The 24,099-nt window shown below is 41.3% G+C and overlaps 1 protein-coding gene across 4 annotated transcripts in view; it reads left to right on the top strand.

Moving 5' to 3' along the window:
• The window catches only part of LOC148880425 (uncharacterized), a 35,970-nt gene extending 15,885 nt beyond the window's left edge, over positions 1 to 20,085 (top strand). For 3 of the 4 annotated variants that reach the window (XM_088962331.1, XM_088962332.1, XM_088962329.1), the window contains 6 exons: positions 13,740 to 14,026; positions 17,080 to 17,179; positions 17,263 to 17,322; positions 17,492 to 17,578; positions 18,568 to 18,708; positions 19,598 to 20,085. In XM_088962331.1, the coding sequence (XP_088818457.1) occupies positions 13,740 to 14,026; positions 17,080 to 17,179; positions 17,263 to 17,322; positions 17,492 to 17,578; positions 18,568 to 18,708; positions 19,598 to 19,921 (999 nt within the window). In that variant the 3' untranslated portion in view covers positions 19,922 to 20,085. The remainder of the gene's footprint in view (positions 1 to 13,739; positions 14,027 to 17,079; positions 17,180 to 17,262; positions 17,323 to 17,491; positions 17,579 to 18,567; positions 18,709 to 19,597) is intronic. The other variant, XM_088962330.1, reaches the window with a different exon arrangement.
• Positions 20,086 to 24,099: the final 4,014 nt, after the last annotated feature.

Raw genomic sequence — 24,099 nt, 5'->3', positions numbered from 1 at the left:
TGGCGTATCGCAAGAAGATCTCTTGCCTGACGACCTGACCCAAACACTGACCCGCCGACTGACACGGGCGCCAACCTAACAACCTGGCCCAGACACCGACCCGCCGACTAACGCAGGCGCCACCTTGACAACCTGGCCTAGGTGCCGACCTGGCCACCTGGCACAATCGCCAGCCTGACGACCTCGAGGAGCTCACCACTGTACCCAGGTTCTGACGGGATGTGACGAGTCTTACCGTTTGGAAGCTTTTCACCCACCTAACCCGCGAGGACTCCGGTATATAAAGACCTCACCCCCCAAAGGGGAGAGGAGGTCCCTCAGCTCCCGCCGCCTACAAAGAGGAAAAGATGGAGTTCTTGTAGGTCCCTCAGCTTCCACCGCATACAAAGAGGAGGAAAAGATGGAGTTCTCGCAGGTCCCTCAGCTCTCGCCACCTACAAAGAGGAGGAAAAAATGGAGTTCTCGCAAGTCCCTCAGCTTCCACTGCCTACAAAGGAAAGAAGGCCACCTCATGCTGAGGGCAGTCGGGTTGCGCTGCACCAGGGAGCTCCACCATTCTCTAAGTCACAGGCCGCCTAGTAGGGAGCTCGCCACCAGGCAGTTCACCACCAGGCAATTCGTCCACAGGCAGTTCTCCACCAGGCAGTTCGCGACCAAGTAGCTCATCACTAAGGCACATCACCACTGGGTCAAATAACGAGGTACTTAGCCAAAAAATTTTTACATCACAAAACATTGTACGTGGCCAGAAATGACTACATCAATTGGCGCCACCTGTGGGAAAACGCTACAAAAATCTAAGTTCTCATCCTACAAAATCTAAGTTCTCATCCTATCAAAGCTAAGTCCTCACTTTTTAGAAATTGAAGCTATCGCTTTATAGTTTACATTTTTTATGAACTCAAAGACTATGCAGGGAGCTAACAGACTAAGTAGCTCTACCAATCTTACTTTCAATTCAGATAATGCCTCATAAGTCCTCTCCGCAAGGTCCCCCTACAAAGATGGACTCTTCGTGGCTTCCGCAGGAGTTGGCGGCCAACAGACTACATAGGCGCCCTTACCGGTCGAGCATTCCAAGGCTCCCGTGTGAGCTGGCAACCTAAAGTTAGTAGTGCTGTCCCTGAAGGTCAAGCTCCTAGTAGCTTCTCATAAGAGTGGGTGACCAGCATTACGAAGCTAATGCAGCACAATCATAGCTCGACACCTCACAGGCAAAGCCTATGGGCCACATTACTACTCAAGACCCGGTTGCCTCTCTAGCATGGGCAAAGTCAAAAAAGAGTAGACTACAAGTCACTCCCAAAGCCTACGGGCCACATTACTACTTAAGACCCAGTCGCCTCTCCGGCACGGGCAAAGTCAAAAAAGAGTAGACTATGAGTCACTCCCAAAACCTACGGGCCACATTACTACTTAAGACCCAGTCGCCTCTCCGGCACGAGCAAAGTAAAAAAAGAGTAGAATACGAGTCACTCCCAAAGCCTACGGGCCACATTACCGCTTAAGACACGGTCACCTCTCCGACACAGGCAAAAGTCAAACAAGAGTAAACTACGAGTCACTCCCAAAGCCTACGAGCCACACTAGGAATTGGATCAGCACTTACTAGCTCGTCGACTTAGGGCCAAGAGAAATCTACTCCCTTCGCTGAGTTACTCTCAGCTCGGGAGTGGGGGGCAATTGATGAGGGCAAATTTGACCCTCTAGCGGAATTGTGACACGTGGCACCTCGTGCCAACTAAGTATGGCCTCCAGGTAGCCTGCCACAAGCAGCTCGCCATAGGTAGCTTGCCACAGGCATAGGCAGCAGCTCGCCATAGGCAGCTCACCATGGGCAGCTCGCCATAAGTAGCTCACCATAGGCAGCTCATCACTTGTAGAGAAGCTCAGTACAGGAGTAGTTTGGCGTATCGTAGGAAGATCTCCTGCCTGACGACCTGGCCCAGACACTGACCCGCCGACTGACACGGGCGCTGACTTGACAACCTGGCCCAGACATCGACCAGCTGACTGACGCAGGCGCCGCCCTGACAACCTGGCCTAGGTGCCGACCTGGCCAACTGACACAAGCGCCAGCCTGACGACCTCGAGGAGTTCACCACCGTACCCCGATTCTGATGGGATGTGACGAGTCTTACCGTTTGGAAGCTTTTCACCCACCTAACCCGTGAGGACTCCGGTATATAAAGACCTCACCCCCCAAAGGGGAGAGGAGAGGGAAAAAATGTGGAGGTAATCCCTGCTCTCTAGCTCTCTCGTTTCTCCAATATTATCTTCAAAGCTCTCTACAATTAGAGTGCTAACTTAAGCATCGGAGAGCCCCCGCTGGGAAAATACCCCGGGTCCTCTGATGGAGTTCTCGCAGGTCCCTCAGCTCCCGCCGCCTACAAAGAGGAAAAGATAGAGTTTTCGCAGGTCCCTCATCTCTCGCTGCATACAAAGAGAAGGAAAAGATGGAGTTCTCGCAGGTCCCTCAGCTCCCGCTGCATACAAAGAAAAGGAAAAGATGGAGTTCTCGCAGGTCCCTCAGCTCCCACCGCCTACAAAGAGGAGGGAAAGATGGAGTTCTCGCGGGTCCCTCAGCTCTCCTACCTACAAAGAGGAGGAAAAGATGGAGTTATCACAGGTCCCTTAGCTCCCATTGTCTACAAAGGAAAGAAGGCCACCTCATGCTGAGGGCAATCGGGTTGCGCTGCACCAGGGAGCTCCACCATTCTCTAAGTCACAGGCCGCCTAGTAGGGAGTTTGCCACCAGGTAGCTCTCCACCAGGCAGTTCGACACCAGGGAGCTCGCCACCAGGGAACTTGCCACCATGTTACGGTTCAAAGCAGGCTTAGCCTTGCCTACGCTTGGCAGGCTTACGTTAGGGACATGCCCGTCATTTTCGCCTGTAAGACTTTTGGGAGAACTGATGTCATCTTCAGGCAGACCACCGAAAGCTTAACGTACTCCTTGAGGAGGGGTGGTCGACCTCCTTGGGTGCCTAACCTTGGCACTCCTAGACCATCATCCCCTTGCGGGGCGGCCCTGGTTAACGGCTAGCATGGCTACCAGGGTTTCTCATGGGCGCACACTAGCTCATGGGGACAGTGTTGGACCGGCACTGCGCTGCCGACACTCAAGGGAGGTTTGGCACGCGGGCCTGGCTCAAGCATGTCCCTACACCTCGCCAGCCCCTTGCCCAAGCTGATTGAGCTATCCCGTTGCCCCTAGCGCACGGGTGGGTTCCGGCCCAAGCGGTTGCCTATCATCATGGCACACAGGTGCCTGCCATCATCGGCATACAGGAGACCCTACACATCGGTGCCAAGTCACCTCATCGGCGCATGGTCGCCTTCCATGATGGTTGTCCCCCTTTAGCACGTAAGCGGCGCCTCCCATGGACCGGTCTGAGCCAGAAGAGTGCCCCGGCCATTGGACTTGAGGTCATGATCCAGTGCTACTGACTTTGGTGGAGCCATCCCAGCGGGCAACTCCTAGCCTCTAAGCGCACAAAGGCTTGTCCTGGCCTGCCTTGGCCAGGACGCCGCACGGGTTTCTTCCGCTGTAGAATTACCCCCGTGACAACCAGGCAGTTCGCCACCAGGCAGTTCGCCCCCAGGTAGTTTTCCACCAAGCAGTTCGCTACCAAGTAGCTCAGCACTAAGGCACATCACCACCGGGTCAAATAACGAGGTACTTAACCAAAAAAATTTTACATCACAAAACATTGGTACGTAATCACTAAAAATTACACAATCAAATCTTCTTCCTTGCCCATTTGCAAACCCAGGACAACAGACAGCCTGGCCTCATTAGAAGTACATTTGTGGGAGCCCTCATACCGGCACTTCAACTTCGAAGGTTAGGTCAGATTTGTCACCCAATAAAAGATCACTTAACATTGCAGTGATTTGTCAAGAAATGCTAAGAAAAATATCATAAAGGAACAAAATAATACCACAAAAAATGAAATGATGTGTCAAAAATTTATTCCTATTATTTATTATTATTGTGTTTCCCACACCTTTTCCTTTTTCATTTATGTTTTGAGGAACCAAACATTGCCAAGGTCCACCTAGATAGAAGGTCCAGATCTAGGACCACAAGAACTGAAAAAATGTTAGATGGAAGCAGCACTTTGTGCTATTTTTGTGTCCTTTTACTTCTAAATCAAATAGGCCAAAACTGTAAAAGAAAAAGAAAAGAAGAAGCATCTTAGTTCAAAAGCATTTACAGTTTTCATCAATGAATTGATCAACAAGATTGAACCTATGAGCCAAAGCTTGGTTATAAGGAATAAAATAAGTCATACAAATGAGACCATCCTAAGATCCCCAACTTAGGAGCCAAATCTTGGGCTTTATAAATGGTGGTCTGTATTGCAAGGACTTTACTAAATGGAATAATTACCAATGTTTTAGTCATGCAAAAGTTTCTGTTAGGCCCAGGGAGGAGAAGACCTAGGCGGAGCAAGTCAGGCCCAACAGGCCCATGCGTCAATCCAGAACACCCCCACGAATCACGCGGGTGACACCACCCATTACATTCGTATACACCCGATGCCACGTATTAAAAAGGTAATCATAGACTGTTTAAATGCTCAGAATAGGTTACAGGTTTTTAGCTGGCCATTTACTATATAGGCCAATGAATGAATGCATGAGGGGCAGCGAATGAATCTTTGAAATTTCTCTTTCTCTCTCTAACTCCCTCTCTTTCTCTTCTCTCGTCTTCTTCCTCTCGTCCATTTTAGGAGGGCGAGCTCCCTCGAACCAGCTCACCGGTGACAGATAGTAGCAGGTCTTATCAATTGGTATCAGAACCATCCAGATCCATGGATGAGTGAATGACGAGGCTTGAAGACCGTCTCAGTCGTCTTGAGGAAAATCAGAGGATTCAGAAAGGGGTTTTGGCCCAGTTGAAGATGATTTTAGGCAAGCTGGACACGATGATCGGTCCTCTAGAAAAAGTAGTCGCCGAGCTCCTTCCGTCAACACTAATTCTGGAGAAGATGGAGGATCGAAGCCGATAGAGAGCGTTGGAAAACCAATAACGAACCAGATCATCAACAGTAGTAGAGACTTCAATCCCAGCACCGAGCTCAGTGATGCTAGGTGACAGAATAGGGGAGGTTCAGAAGGGCAGTGTGAAGAGTATAACCCCGACCAAGATCTACCAACATCCCAACCCTAGTCAATTCGTCACCCCATCCATGGAAATCCCCGAAGCTCAACCCCTGGTCCCCGTTCTCTTCCCTCTCACTCTCTCCCTTAAATCGAGCATGTTCATACCCAGCCAAGGTCCGTCTCGGTTGCTCAACCGCTGGACATCATGTTCGTTGGCAGCAACCATAACCCGATCCATCCCACCATGCCTCCTGAAACCCATATCTGCCCACCCTCTAGTTTTACAGATCCCTGTTCTTTTCCCCTTCCATTTCAGTGGATGGGACCCTCCTAGGTATAGCGTCCCTTGGCATCCTTTGATCCTACTAACAGCCCGAGTTATTATTTCCAATACAATTCAAGCAAACCTTATCAGATGCAAGGTAAGGATATTGCTTAATGACAAATCAGTGATGATGAATGTACCCTCGCTCCCTAGCAACCATGAGTTCTGGTTCATTATTGGAGTTAAGCCCAGTGGTCAAGGAACCTTCGACAACGAAGATCACGTAGGACGTGTGCTTGCTTCCACCAAGATGTTACGATGTCGGCAGACTCTTTCGATTATTGACACTGATCTCAAAATGGCTAAAGCGGACTCAATGATTTGGGTTTTGGTTCCAACAGGACCTCGACACACAGGTCAACAACGAAAGGGTGAAAAGATAGGTAATGGTGAGAATCCAAGCATCCTTAACGTAGTCGTTGTTCACGTTGTCCATTCTAGCATCTCCGATGGTGCCATATCCTATATCTTGGGTGGAAGCTGTTGTCGTGAGAATGCTCAAGCAGTTTGTAGTTGGATTAATTAGTGCTCGTCTTGTGGCTACAATGAAGAGATTTGATTAGTTTTATATGCCTAGGTATGCCCTGGCCAAAGAAGACTGATGGGCAGTTTTATATGCTTTTAGCTTATGATTAGTTTTATATGCTTTTAGCTTCAATCAAAATCATTATTTTATGAGTTTATTGTAAATGAATAAAACTGCATATTTGATTCATGTTTCGTTGAATGTTTCTCTGTAATATCCTTAAACTGAACGCTTAATGAGATTCGTATTAGTTTAGAATGTTCACAGCCAGTGGATCGGCCTAGGAAGACCTATCCTGACAAGGTTGACACTATGGTGTCACCAAATCGGTTGGGGTGGCTTGTCTCAACTATCAGGGTGAGATCTTAGGCACACACAGTGTTGAATTAATTGAATCTTTGAACTGAACCAGATTTTCAATATTGCTCTGGACCTTGGAGATTGATGAACAAAACTGAAAAGTTACATCTGACCGTTACATTCGATTATGATACTGCACTACGTGTCGGATAGGACTGTCTTTGATGTACCAATTAGTGAGATCCTTAGCGGGGTTCAAAACCTAGGTATATTGGGACTGTCTGATAATTCATCTGAGTGGGTGATCATAGTGACAGGATCAGCCCCTTTGTCGAACAAAGATAATGATCGGGGATGCACTCTCACTAATGGAAACTGATGATGGCAGATTTGGCCATCTAGTGAATTGTGACACGTGGCACCTCGTGCAACTAAGAAAACACCTAGCCAACAAACTTACGAAGTTGGTGACCCACCCGGGCACCAGTCTGGCCGACCTGACGCACGCCTACGCGAATTGCGCGCAGCATGCACGAACTGCGCACGGCCTGCGCGAGCTGCGTGCGGCATGCGGCTTGCGTGACCTGGCCGACCTGGACCAACCTAGCGCATGATCTGGCCAAGCGGCCCATAAGGCGTCCATCAACAAACCTGGCCTAGACACTGACCCGCCGACTTACACAGGCGCTAGCTTGACGACCTGGTCTAGACACTGACCCGCCGACTGACACAGGCGCCAACCTGACGACTTGGCCTAGACATTGACGCAGGCGCCCCCCTGACAATCTGACCCAGGCGCCTACCTGGCCGCCTGACACAAGCGCCAGCTTGACGACCTCGAGGCGTTCACCACCGTACCCCGGTTCTGACAGGATGCGACGAGTCTTACCGTTTAGAGACTTTTCACCCACCTAACCCGCGAGGACTCCGGTATATAAAGACCTCACCCCCCAAAGGGGAGGGGGATGAAAAAAGGGAAGTAACCCTGCTCTCTAGCTCTCTCATATTATCTTCAAAGCTCTCTACAATAAGAGTGCTAACTTAAGCGTCGGAGAGCCCCCACCGGGAAAATACCCCCTGGGACCTCTGATTCAGTTCTCGTAGGTCCTTCAGATCTCGCCGCCTACGAAGAGGAGGAAAAGATGGAGTTCTCGAAGGTCCCTCAGCTCCCGCCACCTACAAAGAGGAGGAAAAGATGGAGTTCTCGTAGGTCCCTAAGCTCCCGCCACCTACAAAGAGGAGGAAAAGATGAAGTTCTCGCAGGTCCACAAGGGAGCTCCAGCATTCTCTAAGTCACCGACCGCCTATTAGGCAGTTCGCTACCAAGCAGTTCGCCACCGAGCAGCTTGCCACCGGGCAGTTCGCCACCAGGCAATTCGCCATCAGGCAGTTCGCCACCAAGTAGTTCACCACCAGGTAGTTCGTCACCAAACAGTTCACCACCGGGCAGTTCGCCAGTAGGCAGTTCACCACCAAGTAGCTCATCACTAAGGCACGCCACCATCGGGTCAAATAACGAGGTACTTAGCCAAAAAATTTTACATCACAAAACATTGGTACGTGGCCAAAAACGATTACATCAGAAACCAAGACTGCTGGCAGCCGATTTCAATCGTTGAAATTTGCTTTGCAAAATATATTTTATATGAAATATAAAAATATATAAATTATGGTTTCGAAATGATTTGCAAAAGGTTTTAATTCCCGGGATCCATACTTGAGAGAGTGCAACACTGTTCCTTGTAGTCGAGGGAGAGGTCCTCTCTTGTCGGGCAGTGTATGATCATTATGGGCTGAGAGGTTAAGTGTAAGGCCATTGAGGATAATACCTGATGGGCTAATCTTGCATCTGCCCACAGTCCCTGGGTGTTACAAGGTGGCTTGGCCCAGGGACCACTTAGAATAAGTGTTGGGCCCATAGAGCCCATCTGATGGGTTTCAGGGGTCGCACTGTCCATAACAGTGTATTCGGCCAGGCCTTGTAACAAAGGCTGGGCTGAACCCATGTGGTTGATGTGTAGATCAATGTTTGGGTCCCACGCCATACAAGGAAACCCAATTGGGCAGCAGTTTGGAAGGCTTAATGAATACATAACTCTAAATGGGCCTTAAGCCCATTTCGAACTGGGCTAATTTGATTATTCTTTAAGGGGCGAATTTTGATATAAGATCAGCTGATAAGATTGGGCCCACACCCTATCCACTCAGAGAGTCTAATATCTAAATGAGATTTAGATTTGGAAACTTCCTAATTAGATTAGGAGTTGGCTGATCTAATCTGCAAATAAGATAAGGATTATCCCTTATCTTAAAGGGACTTCTAATCCATATATGATTTAGGTTAGCAACTCCTAATGGGATTAGGAGCTGATCCATTTAAGTCTATAAAAGGAAGAGGGGGTGGTAGCCTTTAAACACAACATTCAACAGACTCAAGTCTTGTCTTCAGAGCTGAGATCACAGAAGAGAGAATTCTGCACCCTGCAAATTCTCTTTAGCCGCCTCCTTCCTGCAGCCGCCGCCTATAGTAGTTCGATCTCCATTCCTTGGGAGAAATTAAGATTGGATCTTGATTCCAATCTTTTGGAGAAAAGATTGGTAGGAGTTGTATTCACAAGCCGTCCAGGTGATTCTTGGGAAGAATCAAGTTCTTAGGAAGGACACTGCCTATTCTGCTCCACCTTTCACTGCATCATATTCAGTGGGAGCAAATTTTGGTTTCTACCTTAGGCGTGAACATCTCCATTGAGAGATATTATTTCTCTGTATCAGGTATTATCTCTCTATCCTCATTTTGGTTCAAATCTGGTTCAGTTTATGGTTCAAGAATGATCCTTGAAAATATGATTTTCTAAATAGGGAATTCGATTCCCAGTTGAAGGGAAAGAAAAAATTTTTGAAATTCACCCCCTTTATTCCGTGATCTTGGGCGTCCATATGATGGATTTCCTATCCCTTTAGTGGTATCAGAGCCATGGTTCAAATCTTGAACCATTCTGTTTCAGATCTGACCTGTGCAAATATGGAGAAGGCGTTCTACCCAATTTGTGCAGATATGGGTTTGGGGAAATTTGTTCCCAAAACAGATGGGCAAATAATCTGAAATTAATTTTAAATAAATATGATTATTATTTAGAATAGTTCTTTATAATTTTCTTGATTTATGGGTTGTTCATACAAGAGGAGATCGAATTCTTGGTTTGCGTAGGGAGAACTACAAGATTTACAGTTTATTGAATTTATTTATTACATTTGGTCTGTAAATATATTTTTTTTTATTTTTAGACTCAATTTATAGGCATTCGATCTGATGTAATAATTAATAGAAATATGATTTCTATTTATTTTATTTTTGGATCGAAGATGGCGGCACAGAGAAGGAGATTTCGCAGATGCGAGATTCGCTATCTGCGATTTGCAGTTTAAGAAACTGCAATCTGTGATCTAACCTCTGTTTTTGCATGATGGAGTGTGCGAACAGCCTTGATTAACTGATTATTGTTTTTCTTTTAACAGTTATTTAATTTCATATTATTTTCTTGAATTAAGGATTTAATTAAAAATCAAACCCTAGACCCATTCGAACCAAGATTGGTTCAAACTGTTTGGACCAATTCTAGGGTTTAATCAAGGCTGAAAGTCAGCCCTAATTTTCCCACTAATGGGCTTAAGGATTGATATTTAATTAAATGGTTAATTCGGCCCAGCCTGTAAAGGCTCAGTTTTAAATAGTTAAAACTGCAAAAGCCCATTTTAAAGGATAAAGCTATATGGACCGAACTGGGTAACCCTAATTCAGCCCATATACCTAAATAATATTAATGGTTAATATTATGGAATTTTAACGGGCTTCCAACGGGCCTTACAGATAATTAATTGATTGGATCAATTTATCCCTGCATGAGATGTATGGATGTGTGATGTGTTGTGTACATGGGTCATAAGTGTTTGGCCCATGCTCATTCGACAGTGGCTCTTGCACACACCATGGTTGAATGCACATCATTGCCATGGTCTCCCTTTTGGTCATTGGATGACCTCTCTCAGTGGTGGGCCCCACACCTCATCAAGAGGTTGCGTGTGGAACCCTAGCCGATTTAAGGCCCACCGGAATCTGGCTTTATGAAAGTTAGTGGGAGCCACTTTGGTTTGACCTAAATCAAACTAGGGCGTAATTATTTGTTCCCTCCAACTAATGAGTGCAAGTGATATGGAGATTCATATGATGAACTCTCTAAAGGCCTTCCATCATTAGCATGAGGATGAGTCCTTCAGTAATGAGGAAACACACTAGAAAATGAGCTATCCATTTGCTGTTAGGCTTGTCTGAGTGTTTCATAAGATGATAGGGGTGTCATTGACCGATGTGGGAGGGGCTTCACCAGAAAATGGGAACTCTCTCACAGTACCTTGGCGTTCACGAATATGATGGGTAAGCACTCACTGGACAGAAAGGTTTACTTGAAAACGGCTCTGAACCTTGTATGACAGAGGTCAAAGGGAAAACTCATATGATGAGTGGATATGATCCTTCACAGAAAGGTGATGGGGTTATGCAGCTGAAACAGTTGGCTCCATGCACTCTATGTGATTTCCCACATTTCCAGAGACAACCCGTAGTCTCCGTCATTGAGAAAGGAGGGAAATCTCAGAGATGAAGAAATGGAAATGGATCGTAGATTAAAAGCCGTTTCTATGAAATGAACATGAATCAAATTAGGTTGTGGACTGATGTTTGCTATTTTATTAGAAAATGGCATACGGATCTTTTGCAAAGTTTCTTGATAACAACAAGCTTAAGGTCTTGAAGCAGTTCATGCCACTTAAATGTCCAAGGGCCAACAAGTTCACGACCATTGTCTTCGGATGATGGGTTACATCAACGAACTAGAGGCTCTTGGATCCGGGCTGGACATCGCAACCCAGATAGATGCTATCCTTAATTCTTTGCCTCCTTCCTTTAATCTGTTCATCATGAACTATAACATGAACAAGATGAATATCAGCTTGCAAGAGCTCAGCAATATGTTGCAAAGAGCCGAAGAATTGATTAAAAAGGATGAGCATGTAGCTATGCTTGTTGAAGCTGGCAAAACGGGCAAGAGAAAGAGGAAGGCAAAGAAGACTCAGAAGAAAGCCACCAAGGGCAAAAGGCAGAAGAAAGACAAAGCATCGGATGCATGTCACTTCTGCAAAAGGACCGGCCACTGGAAACAGAATTGTCCTACCTACCTGGAATCCAAGAAAGGTAATTTCGAAACTTGTGTTATAGAAACCAATTTATTGGTAGCTTCTGCATCCTGGTGTATTGACTCCGGGGCTTCAACTCATGCATGTAACTCACTGTAGGGGTTCAAGGTAAGCAAAAGGCTGAGTGAAGGAGAAGTCACTCTCTACTTGGGGACTACTGCAACTGTTGCAGTCGCCACCTATAGCAGTTCGATCTCCATTCCTTGGGAGAAATCAAGATTGGATCTTGATTCCAATCTTTTGGAGAAAAGATTGGTAGGAGTTGTATTCACAAGCCGTCTAGGTGATTCTTGGGAAGAATCAAGTTCTTAGAAAGGACATTGTTGATTCTGCTCCACCTCGCACTGCGCCATCTTCAATGGGAGCAGATTTTGGTTTCTACCTTGAGCGTGAACACCTCCATTGAGAGATATTATTTCTATGTATCATGTATTATCTCTTTCTCCTCCTTTTGGTTCAGATCTGGTTCAGTTTATAGTTCAATAATGATCATTGAAAATATGATTTTCTAAATAGGGAATTCGATTCCCAATTGAAGGGAAAGAAAAAATTTTTGAAATTCGCCCCCTTTATTTCACGATCTTGGGCGTCCATATGATGATTTCCTATCCCTTCACCTACTGGTTGCTGTGGGCTGAATATTGGTATAATACCACGTTCCAGGTTTCAACTGGAATGGCTCCCTTTAATGTATTGTACGGTTACGAACATCCTTCCATCCTACACTCCACCGGTAGCCGAGGTGGAGACACCATTACAGGCAAAGACAGTACACTCAAGCTCCTCAAATTCCACTTACAACCAGCCCAACAACGAAGGAAATTAGCCTATGACAAAAAGCATCGGGAATTAGAGTTCTCAGTTGGGGGGCCTGGGTTTATCTACAGCTCCAACCGTATAGACAGACCTCTCGGGTGAAGAGGGCATCCCAGATACTTCGGCCCATTTCAGGTGGTAGAGCGAATTGGGCTTGTGGCCTACCGTCTCCACTTGTCTACCGAGTGCCAGCTGCACCCCGTCTTCCATGTCAGCCTTCTGAAGCCGTGCTTGGCTTCCACCGGTGTTATCAGCCCCACCCTTCCACAAATCACAGAGGCCGGGGAAGTGGTGTTCGAGCCACTGGCGATCAAAGATTTGCGTTTGGTTTGAAAGGGCCGTAAGGTCCTTAAGCAGGCTCTAGTCATATGGCGTGGTTCAAGAGATGCCACGTGGGAGGAAATAACTAACTTCAGAAGCAACTCCCCACCCTCGACCTTGAGGACAAGGTCATTCTCGAAGGAGATGGGAATGTTAGGCCCGGGGAGGAGAAGACCTAGGCAGAGCAAGTCAAGCCCAACAGGCCCATGCGTCAGTCCAGAACACCCCCACGAATCACGCGGGTGACACCACCCATTACATTCGTATACACCGATGCCACGTATTAAAAAAGTAATCATAGACTGTCTAAACGCTCAGAATAGGTTACAGGTTGTTTGTTGGCCATTTAGGCCAATGAATGAATGCATGAGGGGCAGTGATTGAATCTTTGAAATTTCTCTTTCTCTTCTCTCGTCTTCTTCCTCTCGTCCATTTCAGGAGAGCGAGCTCCCTCGAATCAACTCACCGGTGACAGATCGTAGCGGGTCTTATCAGTTTCAGTCTACACTTCAAGATTTTCTTCGTATTTTTGCATTCCCTTCCTTGCTTGCACACCAGATACTGATAACCATCATGCATTACAAGCTCTAAATTTTCATTAAGAAGTTTATCTGTAAAAAGATAACACTTTATTATGCCAATGGCAATTAGGTTCTATAAGATACCAGATTCTTTGGTGATTTTTAAAATTACACTGCCAACTCCATGAATTTATTCCTTGAGTTTTGGGAAACTTTGCAATCTTTATAGTTCCGACAACTATATCAATATCTATGCAATAGGAGTCATAGTTTTCACTTCTTATTTATGTTATATGAGAATAACTTAACTGATGTATATGAACTAAGGATGAGGACACTTAATAGTTTTAAGAGGTTACTCATCAATTAGACAGTCTATATATTCAGAAATGGCTACAAATTGATGGCATGAACAAAATTTTGTACATCCTTCATGAAAACAAAATTATATTTCCCCAAGTATATTTACACATAGTTAAACTAGCTAGAAATGATGCCTACTCCACCTAGCAATGCCATACAATATCTACTTGGTTGTGTTAATCCTGCATTTCCCAATTTGCAACAGGTTTATGAAAAGAATCCAGGAGTGGAGAAAATTTCTTTCGCACATACTTTGAAAGATCATCTCTATCAGTGCCCAAGCAAATTATCTGAGGACTTGGTGAGGTGTATGGCTGCAATATACTGCTGGCTACATAGTGTGGCATCCACAAAGCCAGAAAAAAACCGTTCTCCTTTATTGTCAAGGTCATCAACCCGGGACTGGTCTTGCAAATCTGTGGTAGAAATACCTTGGATATCAACTGATAAGAATCAATGCTTTCATGCTTCTTATGCTATCAACAACTATAGGTAGGATCCCCACACTTGTTGGGATGAGAGAAAAAAAAAATAGAATGTCAATTTTCCTATCTTCGTTTTGGTGGTTCAATCATTAACAGTGATCATCAGGTAGGCAAATGATCTAGTAAAACATTTTAGCTTATACAATGAAAGAGGATACTTATCATCTGATAAAACCACCAAAATAATGACCTTGTCGGATAAGCTAATTGTAAAATCCATAAAAATTGACCATCTTTTTTGAAGTTTGATATGATGCTATTTAACTATTTCAGACACTCTTAATCATGATGACCATTCAACCTACAAAATCCCTAGGTGAGTGATGTCAAGGATCAAAGGTGACAACAAAAATCCAAGATCAAGAAGCAAAGCAACAGTACATTGAATCTTACAATAAGAAAAGAAAGAAGAGAGGAGTTAAAGAATAGCATAAAATAAGCTGATTATGATTGTCTGAAGTCTGAACTAATCAAAGAAGCAAGATGATCCACTGTCACCCTCGATATTTCTCATTAAGCAAATTGGCTGATAGAGTGCTCCAGACTTTGGTTGGTTGGAGGGTTTTGAAAGCTGTAGCAATGGCACTAAAATTCCTCTATTGCAATTTGCAGATGATACACTTTTCTTCTACAATACATCTCCAGATCAGGTGCTTAATTAAAGACGCATCCTATACTGTTTTGAGATGGTGTCAGGTCTGAAGGTCAATTTATCCAAAAGTGAGATGTTATCAGTTGGGAGGTTCACTGATGTTCATAAACTGGCTGAAATATTAAGGTACAAGGTTGGTAGCTTTCCTACTTGGGATTGCCCCTAGGAACTAAATGCACCTGAAAAGCCATTTCAGATCCAATCTTAGAAAGGATGGACACGAAGATGGCAGCTTGGAAAGCTCAGTACCTCTCGAAAGGGGGTAAGGTCACACTCATCAAATGTGTTTTGACAAATCTTCCATATTGCATGTCATTGTTTCCAATTTTCTTGGAGGTGGCAGAAAAAAAAAAAGTGAGGGATTTCTTATGGCTTGGATGGAGGGATTCTTCCAAAATTGTATTTGGTGAATTGGGAACAGGTTTTCAAGCCTATTTCTCATGGGCTCTAGGAATGTTACCAGGCAAAGGGCTGTGGAGATTCTCATTGGAACCCAACAATCTTTGGAGAAAAGTAATTGCAGAGAAATATGGATGTGGTGTGTGGAAAGGAAAATCTGAAGTTTATTCGAAGTTCAGCAGAGGCATAAAATATAAGGGGATGGAAGGAGGTTAATGTTTTGGTTAGATCCGTGGTGCGGAGAAAGAGCACTAAAGGACTTATTTCCTGCCCTTTACAATATGGCTGAAAGCAAATTGGCCTTGTTTGCTGAATCGTATGTGCTGGAAGGCAACAGAATTATCTGGAATCCCTTTTCATAAGAAGTTTAAATAACTGGGGGATTGAGATGGTGGCTGAGTTCCTAGCCATGCTGTAGAACCATCTCCTGGACCTGCATTCCCAGGATGTAAAATGTTGGAAGTGGAATCAGTCTGGTGGCTTCACTGTCAAATCCTTTTATAAAGGACTAATTGGTGAACCTCAAGATGAGTTTCCAAGCAAAGCAATCTGGGGATCTGCGGCCTCTTCGAAAGTCAAGTTTTTTGTCTGGGTTATAGCCTTGGAAAAGTGCCTTGCTAAAGAGATGCTCATAAAGAGAGGTTCAATGTTTTAGACCTTTGTGCTCTTTCTGCAATCTGGAAACAGAGACTCGGTCCACCTATTTTTGCATTGCAATTTCAGTACAGCGATGTGGAACCATTTTTTGAAGGCTGTTAATCTAAACTGGAGCTTCCAGGTATTATGAAAGCACAATTGGAAGAGCGGCCGATTTGCAGAATGACTAAAAAGGGGAAGTGTGCTGGTCATCTATTCCACTGGGAATCATGTGGACTTTATGGTTTGGAATAAATAGTAAAATCTTTGATCAAAAACCTACAACTGAAGCAGATGTGATAAAAATGAATGTTGTTCATTCATTCATCCTAATAAAATGTCTTCTTAAAAAGCAATTAAAACTATAAAACTATTATTTTTTGTGTGAGAATTAAGGATTTAAGACCTAATGTGGACTTGTTTGGGCTTGCCTCAAGGGGCGTGGTACAAAGGCGGCTTGTAGAATCAGGAATGTAATATGTTTTACATCGCATTAGCTACTTGAAGTAATGCAATTGAGAAAAAAAGAGAGGTGGGTTTTATATGCTTGAAAATGTTTTATATATTTGATATTATTTTTAAATTCTTGTTTGAATATGCTTTACATGTTATATTTATGTATTTTATTATTAGATAATAGTTTTTTAAAAACATTTATTTTAAAATTAAAGTTTATATTTTTATTAATATTATGTTTAATAATATTTTGATTATTTGCATTTTTTGAAAAATTTGGCATTTTTTTTTATTTTTTAGCCTTTTTTATTTTTGTGCCTTGCTTAAAAAGGCGCACGCCTCGCCTTGCGCCTTAGGCACAATAGTCCATAGTCCCTGTGCTTTTTTTGCGCCTTGCACTTTTAAAACACTGTTCTTGGATCCATATATATAGAGTCCCTATGAAAACTCTCAATTTACATTTCTTGTGTTTCCAAGAACAATACATTCATTTACATAGGAAATACCACAAAAATCATTTCAATACTTGACCATGGACTATGCTTTCCAAGATATTGACTATGATATTTATTAAATTTACTTTATGAAAACCCATGTAGACTTTACCCTTTCTTAACAATCCAAATTACCAGCCTTAACTAAAACCTTCAATAGGTCATGACTGAGAAATCAATCCATCACCTTCTAGTTACAATAGCACTTCTTCCCCTAGGCAGTAATCATTTAAACTGCATTTGCATCAGTGAGCTCCATCAAACAGTGATTCTTGCATCCCCATGCATATATTCTGTTGTTTCATATTGCACTAGGAAACCATATTTATGACCTACCAATGGATGCATTGGATTTATTCTTTGGTTTATTCCTTTTATAGGCATGCCATAAAGAACTGCTGTTCTTTGCTTTTCCAATTTCAGGGTCTTAGTCGAACAATTGGAGAGAGTGAATGTGAGTCAAATTGGAGGCAATGCACAAATGGCATTTTGGATCAATGTGTACAATTCTCTTATTATGCATGTAAATATTTTGTAATTGGATTTCTGTCTCTCTCTCTCGCTATCTATCTATCTGTGCCTATGTAACACTTACGGATTGTATAGGCATACTTAGCATACGGAATTCCACATGGTTCAGTGAGAAGGATGGCCCTGTTTCACAAGGTAGTGCACTTCATTCTTCAATGTTCTTCTTGCACCAATCAGTTTCATGTATCCAAATCTTCTTTTGTTTTACCATTCTTATATTCTAATCAGCAAATGAGTGATCACTAATCATACGTGGATCTACCATTTTTATTAAAATAATTGATGGCTTCTCTGTTTGGTACAGGCTACTTGCAACATTGGAGGGCATGCCATTAGTACAGATGTCATAGAGCAATCTATATTCAGATTCCGTACCCCCCGAATTGGCAGGGTATCAAACTATTCTTGATGCCTGGTTTACACAATCACAGCACACTTCTGTTTACATGCACCAACACAAAACATGCACTTTGTGCCATAATTTTGTCTTATTTCCTTGACAATAGTTCTATTTAAATTTGGAACTGATTACTTTATGGTTTTCTCCCATAAAGAATCTTTGATTAAGATCAGACTAAGCACAATAAAATTTGCTTTTTCTGGACATAAATCATTAGAAAAAGTCAATCGCAGGATCTGTAGGATTACCTTTGTCAGGATGCTTTGGGGCATATAAGATCTGAAAAGGATAGATATTTTTGTCAGTTTGTGCACCTCACATACGTTGCGTATGATTGGATTCAGGGAATACCAGATGGATTAAGATCATAAATTCTGGACAGCAAAGTTGATAACTAGAAAAGAGAAACTTGTAAAATTATGATGCCGATATATGTAATAATAATAAATAAGTAGAAAATAGATTAAAGAGAAAGATCAGGAGAGGTTGTACCAAGCTGGTAACAAGAGAAACACTTCATAATTTGAATTCCACATTCAGAAGCCTAAATTTCACTACAATAAGAGATCCTATTTAAAACAGTAATTAAAAGACACACAATTCTATTTCCTAGGACTTAAACAAATTTAGATGCTGTAAACCTAGACTGTAAGAAAACTGGCATTATAAGCTCAACCTTCCTAAAGCTAAAATTCACCAATGTGACTCTTTTAGTTATTTTGACCTTTTAGACCAATAAAACATATCTCTGTGACAACATAGAATTTTGAATATTACCATCTAATGAGAATCTGAATGATATTTGGTCTATTCCCCATGGTTTTTTTTTCCCTTTTGCATCAAAATGAATCTTCCAATAGTACACATGTAAACTTTGGCATTGATGAAATTGTAGTTTTTTATTTTGAAGGTGAGATACTACAAAAATTGCTTTTTCTTCTTACCACCATATATAATTTTCTGGTCTTATTTATTTGCAGTGGTTTGAGACCATCCTTTCAGCTGCCATGAGAAAGAAAGCAGGGGAAGAAAGACAACTTCTATATTCGAAGCTTGGCCTTCAAAGTTCACAACCACTCATATGCTTTGCCCTTTGTACCGGAGCTTCTTCTGATCCTGTGGTAATTTCGTTTCTAATCTACTTATATTATAACCAAATGCAGCTTGAAGTACATTTCAAGTCTTTTAATGACTATGTCAAAATTACTTGGTACCAACACATTTTATTGATATGATTTGGAAGTTGGCTAAAATTCTATGGAGTTGTGTTGGTCTTGATATAGTTGGCCCAAATTTGAGTTTTCATCCTCTTTGCAAAGGTCCATAGGGAGTCCCTGTCACAATCCAACCAGGAATATATTTTGGTAACCACTGGTAAGTAAATGTGTTTCAGTAATTATGCCTAAAACACATTATTTGCCAACAGTGTTGGAGTAATTCTTTTTTTCCTGATTGGATTACCATAGGAATTTCCATGCAGAACTGGATAAAAAGGGCAGCCCGGTGCACGAGTCTCCCAACAATGCAGGGTCTGGGGAGGGATAGATATACACAGCCTACCCCTGCACATACAGAGAGGCTGATTCCAAGATTTGAACCGTGGTCACCCAGGTCGCAATGGAGCAACCCAACCATTGCGCCAAACCCCACCCCATGCAGACCTGGATCTGAGCTCAATTTGGTTATATAACAAGCCAAATTTTGGGAAATAAATGGGTCGCATCATTAGTCACGGTCGTTAACCATGTACTTACCAAAATATTATTGCTTAACCATAACAAGTCTAACTTGTCAAAAAAAAGCATAGCAAGTCTAACTACCCTTTTACTATGTTAAGTGAGTTACAATTTCCTGAGATGTAACGAATTTCTGCTTCTCTTAGGATAGCCAGTTTAGTCTCTATAGTTCAATGTCCAATATCAAATTGGGGGAGGGGGGACAAAGAATAAATGATTTGTTTTGAACTGCATTTGGTAGTTTCTTATCCTGGCATCTTTTGTATTTTTATAGCTAAAAGTCTACACTGCCGCAAATGTCATGGAGGAGCTAGAAATAGCCAAGAAGGAGTATCTGCAAGCTAATGTAGTTGTTAAGAAGTCAAGAAAAGTCTTTCTACCTAAACTACTAGAGAGGTATGCCAAAGAGGCCTCTATCACCTCAGATGATCTTTTGAAGTGGGTTTCCCTGAATGTAGATAAGAAGCTCCATGATTTAATTCGAAAATGCATTGATTGTAAACCTAAGAGGAAAACATCACAAATTGTGGAGTGGTTACCTTACAATACGAGGTTCCGGTACATCTTCGCAAAGGATTTAATGGAGAAGTCATTGTAGGTGTAAGTTTCCCCCTACCCCAAGCTTAGGAGGATTTGTAATTGATTTGTCTTAAACCAAGGCTAACTTTGTTGAAGCAGGAATCAAACCAAATATTAAATGTATAATGTACCTATGATCCTTCACCATATGAAGTTTGTTCATTTTGCTTGGTGCAGATACAACTGGTTTGTTGAGTGTGCAACTGTGCTTTTGGGATGGTGTTTGGTATCATTGCATTTTTTTACCATGTTCACCATAATCATCAATGCAACCCCCTGATTATGCGACGTTCTGCAAGAAATATGTTTGCTTTTTTATTAAAAATTGGTGCAATTAGTCGTTTGCTGCAATACCTGCCAATTATTACAAACATCAAAATGGTGTTCCTGTAACTGCGTGTAAATCTTGGTTATTCATTGCATTGACATTATTCCTGTTTTTCTTTTTTATTTTTGGGGGAGGGGGGGAGGGGGAGAGGATCACTCCATGCAAATGGTTTTTGATCTCCTTTGGCATCAGTTTATTTCTCTGGGCTTCCAATAATGTATTAAGAGGTATTTGGTAGATGCTCTCGATGGCTTCAGTAGACCTATTGTTTGGAATTTCGCCATTATTTGTATGACCACATTTGGCAGTAAAAAAGTTATTTAAGGATATTATAAATTAAGCTCTTGATCCCAGTACAGGGCTTCGCACGCAAAGATGCTTTATTACTTCCTAGTTTGAAACTTTTGGACAAAGGAGTAACATATACATGGTTACTACTAAGTAGTTGAACACTAAGTTTGGAAAGAGTACAAATACAGATATGTATGTGCAAATACATAAAAAAATATAGGGTTTTGCACTCTATATATTTGTATTTGTACTACTTTCAAGATGAGACTAATTAATGCATACAAAATAATACAAAATAAGGCTTAGTTTGGAAAGAGTATAAATGCAAATATGTGCAGTGCAAATACATGCAAAATCATGGCTTTTAAAATCAGACCAGACCGGACTGTCGGATTGGAAAAATCGGGAACCGGTTGGGTGACTGGTTCTGTTTTCCCCAAAACCGTTGATTTTGGTCAGCGAACCGCTGAACCAGGCAGTTAACCGTTTGAACGATTTTGACCTTTTTATTTTTTTGAATTTTTTTATTTTTTATTTTTGTTAGAGCGGGCTGAGGGATTGGTTTAAACGGTTGGACCATTCGACCCAGTAACTGAACCCCTTACCGGTTCGGTCACCAAGTTAGTTTTAAAAACCATGTACAAAATACAAAGTTTTGCACTCTACATATTTATATTTGTACTCCTTCCAAATTGAGCCTAATGAGAGAAGGGTGTTTGAAACCAACAGGTTTTTTAATAGCAAACACTTTTGGATAATGTTGACCATTATTGCATTTTAAAAACGTGGATGTATAAAACCAACAGTTGTATATATAGTCTAAGTTTTTTTTTTTTTTTTAATATACATGCAGAAGTTATTTTTATTTATTAGTGACAGATGTATATAATATATTTCAAAGTTTTTTTGCAATTTTTTTATATTTCTACATCTATAAAAATTATTCTTATTTATCACATTTATTATGGTTCATTAATATAAAGATATGGCCAAATAAATTCTTATTATTCTTATTTATCATTAATAAAATTCTTATATGGTTCATTAATAAAATTAATAATTTTTATCAGTTACCTTCATCATAATTTTATTTGAATTCTTGTTACCTTTGTATGATAAATCCAAATTCTGTTCCCTCAACTGTTGAAAACCTTACAACAAACTGCTATAAAAAAGATCACTTACTCTTGTAGATATATTGCCATCTAATATTCCAATTGTGTGGGCTTTAAGGTAACGGAAATGAAAAATTAACCCACCAAATGGTGGAAATAAAGAATAGAAAACCATCTGCTACCTTAATGATAAAAAACTAAACCAATGAAAATAGGTTAAAAATATTTTTTTAAAAAAACAAGAAAATAGTTTAAAGAATAAGTTGTTCATACATTTGCAAGTTGGAAATCTCTTCATGGTGGTTAATGTGGCCCAACATTGGTGTCATCACCCAGTTTTTGCTCGAATCCCTCTCTAACCCACTTTTCGCACTCTGAATACCTGATTAAACCTCACCAACTTCCTCAAAACATGCCAAAATCCCAATAAATCATATTTTAACTCAAATACCCTCAAACCCACCGTTAAATCCATAGGATTCCCTTTTGATGGTCCCAATTATGCCACATCACCATACCCATTACCCAATTAGACCACACCACATGAAATCAAATTTTCAAACAATCAATCATGCTAAATTTCTGAAGGGATAGGATATCCATCACATAGACGCCCAAAGATTGCGGAATAAGTGGGCGAATTTCAAAAATTTTTCTCTCCCTTCAACTGGGAATCCCTATTTAGAAAATCATATTTTCAATGATCATTATTGAACCATAAACTGAACCAGATTTGAACCAAAAGGAGCAGGGAGGGATTATACCTGATACGGAGAAGCAGTATCTCTAATGGAGGTGTTCACGCCCAAGGAAGGATCCAAAATCTGCTCCCACTGAAAATGGCGCAGTGCATGGTGGAGCAGAATCAACAGTGTTCTTCCAAAAGAATTTGACCATTCGCAAGAATCAACTGGATGGCTTGTGAATACAATTCCAACCAATCTTTTCTCCAAAAGATTGATATCAAGATCAAATGGGTGGCGACTCCTCTCATGGCCATGAAGTTATGCCCATATCCAATGGGATTTCCACAATTGGCTATTGAGAACATAATATGTACTTTCAAGTTTTTTTTTTTTGTTTGAATAAATGAAAGAGAAAATTGCTAAAACCTCCCGTAAAAGTTTTGATCATTGCTGAACCATCTTCTAACAAAAAGTCCAAAAATGTCCAAACTACCCATGTAGTTACATTTGAGCAAAATGTTTATTTTCCAAATTTTTTCTTCATATCAATTACTACCCCACTCCCCTCAAATCTTTTTTTTGAAATTGATGTATTTTCCAAATTTGCCCTCAATAATAATTACATACGTATTTTGGACATTTTCATGCCTCTTGTTACATTATTTTACAAAGGGGGTCTAGTTGCAACTATGTCAAGAAATTTATGGGAGGTGATTGAAATTACCAAACTTTAGGGGAGGTTTAGGCAACAATCGAAAACTGTAGGGGAGGTTTCAGCAATTACCATGATTTGATTTCCAATTATTGAATAAAAAGAGAGATTTTTGTGTATTTCCATAATAAGCATTAAATGGGAATGTTGAACAACATTTTTGCCATAGACTTGTTTTACAATTATGAACAAAAAGAATGGAGTTGTCTTTTTTGCAATAAGCATTAAATGAGAAAGAATAGTCATTTCTTAATAAGCATTAAATGAGAAAACAAAATTACATATTAATTAAAATAAAACATTAAATGATAAAGAATAGCCATTTCTTAATAAGCATTAAATGAGAAACAAATTTACATATTAATTAAAATAAAACATTAAATGAGAAAGAATAGTCATTTCTTAATAAGCATTAAATGAGAAAACAAAATTACATATTAATTAAAATAAAACATTAGGTATATTTGTCTCTGGGTTTCTAAATATGTCATATGTCATTTGACATATGCATTCCTACGAATACTTTGTTTCATTCATTTATTTTAGTGAAGATGTTGAAGGGGACAATATTCAGTGGTCCATTGGAGTCTGGATCTGCTCCCAACAAAATGCACTCCAATAAACTTCCAACAACATGATCTAATATTGTGCATCTTGTACGTTATGGGTCTCAATTTTATGGTGAGATGTGCAATATCAAATCATGTTGAAAACGTGTTTGAATTGGTTTGTTGGGAGCACATGAAGTTATTTCCACATTGTCGAGTGTTGAATGCAATTTTTTCTTTTCTAGATTGTCATTGCGCTGTTATTAATTTTTCTTTATTGGTCTTTTCGTTACCTCATTCTGCCTTAAAGGCCAGCTACACTAATAAATCTCAGCTCTTTAAGTATGTAGTCATGTAGGGTTGTAACAGGTCAGGTTTGGGTCGGGACAAGAAAGAATCGAAAACGATCCAACAAGAAATATTAACGTTATTTAACTCAATGGATTCAATTATAATAAACTTGACCCAATGGATTCAATTATAATAAACCCGCTAAAATATTATACATTTAACTAAC

Source organism: Nelumbo lutea, chromosome 1, assembly GCF_056320005.1.
Source record: "Nelumbo lutea isolate HS-2025 chromosome 1, American lotus-T2T, whole genome shotgun sequence".
Classification (NCBI taxonomy): Eukaryota; Viridiplantae; Streptophyta; class Magnoliopsida; order Proteales; family Nelumbonaceae; genus Nelumbo; species Nelumbo lutea.
Note: the sequence above shows the minus strand (reverse complement) of the source record. Positions and strands in the feature narration are given on the sequence as shown.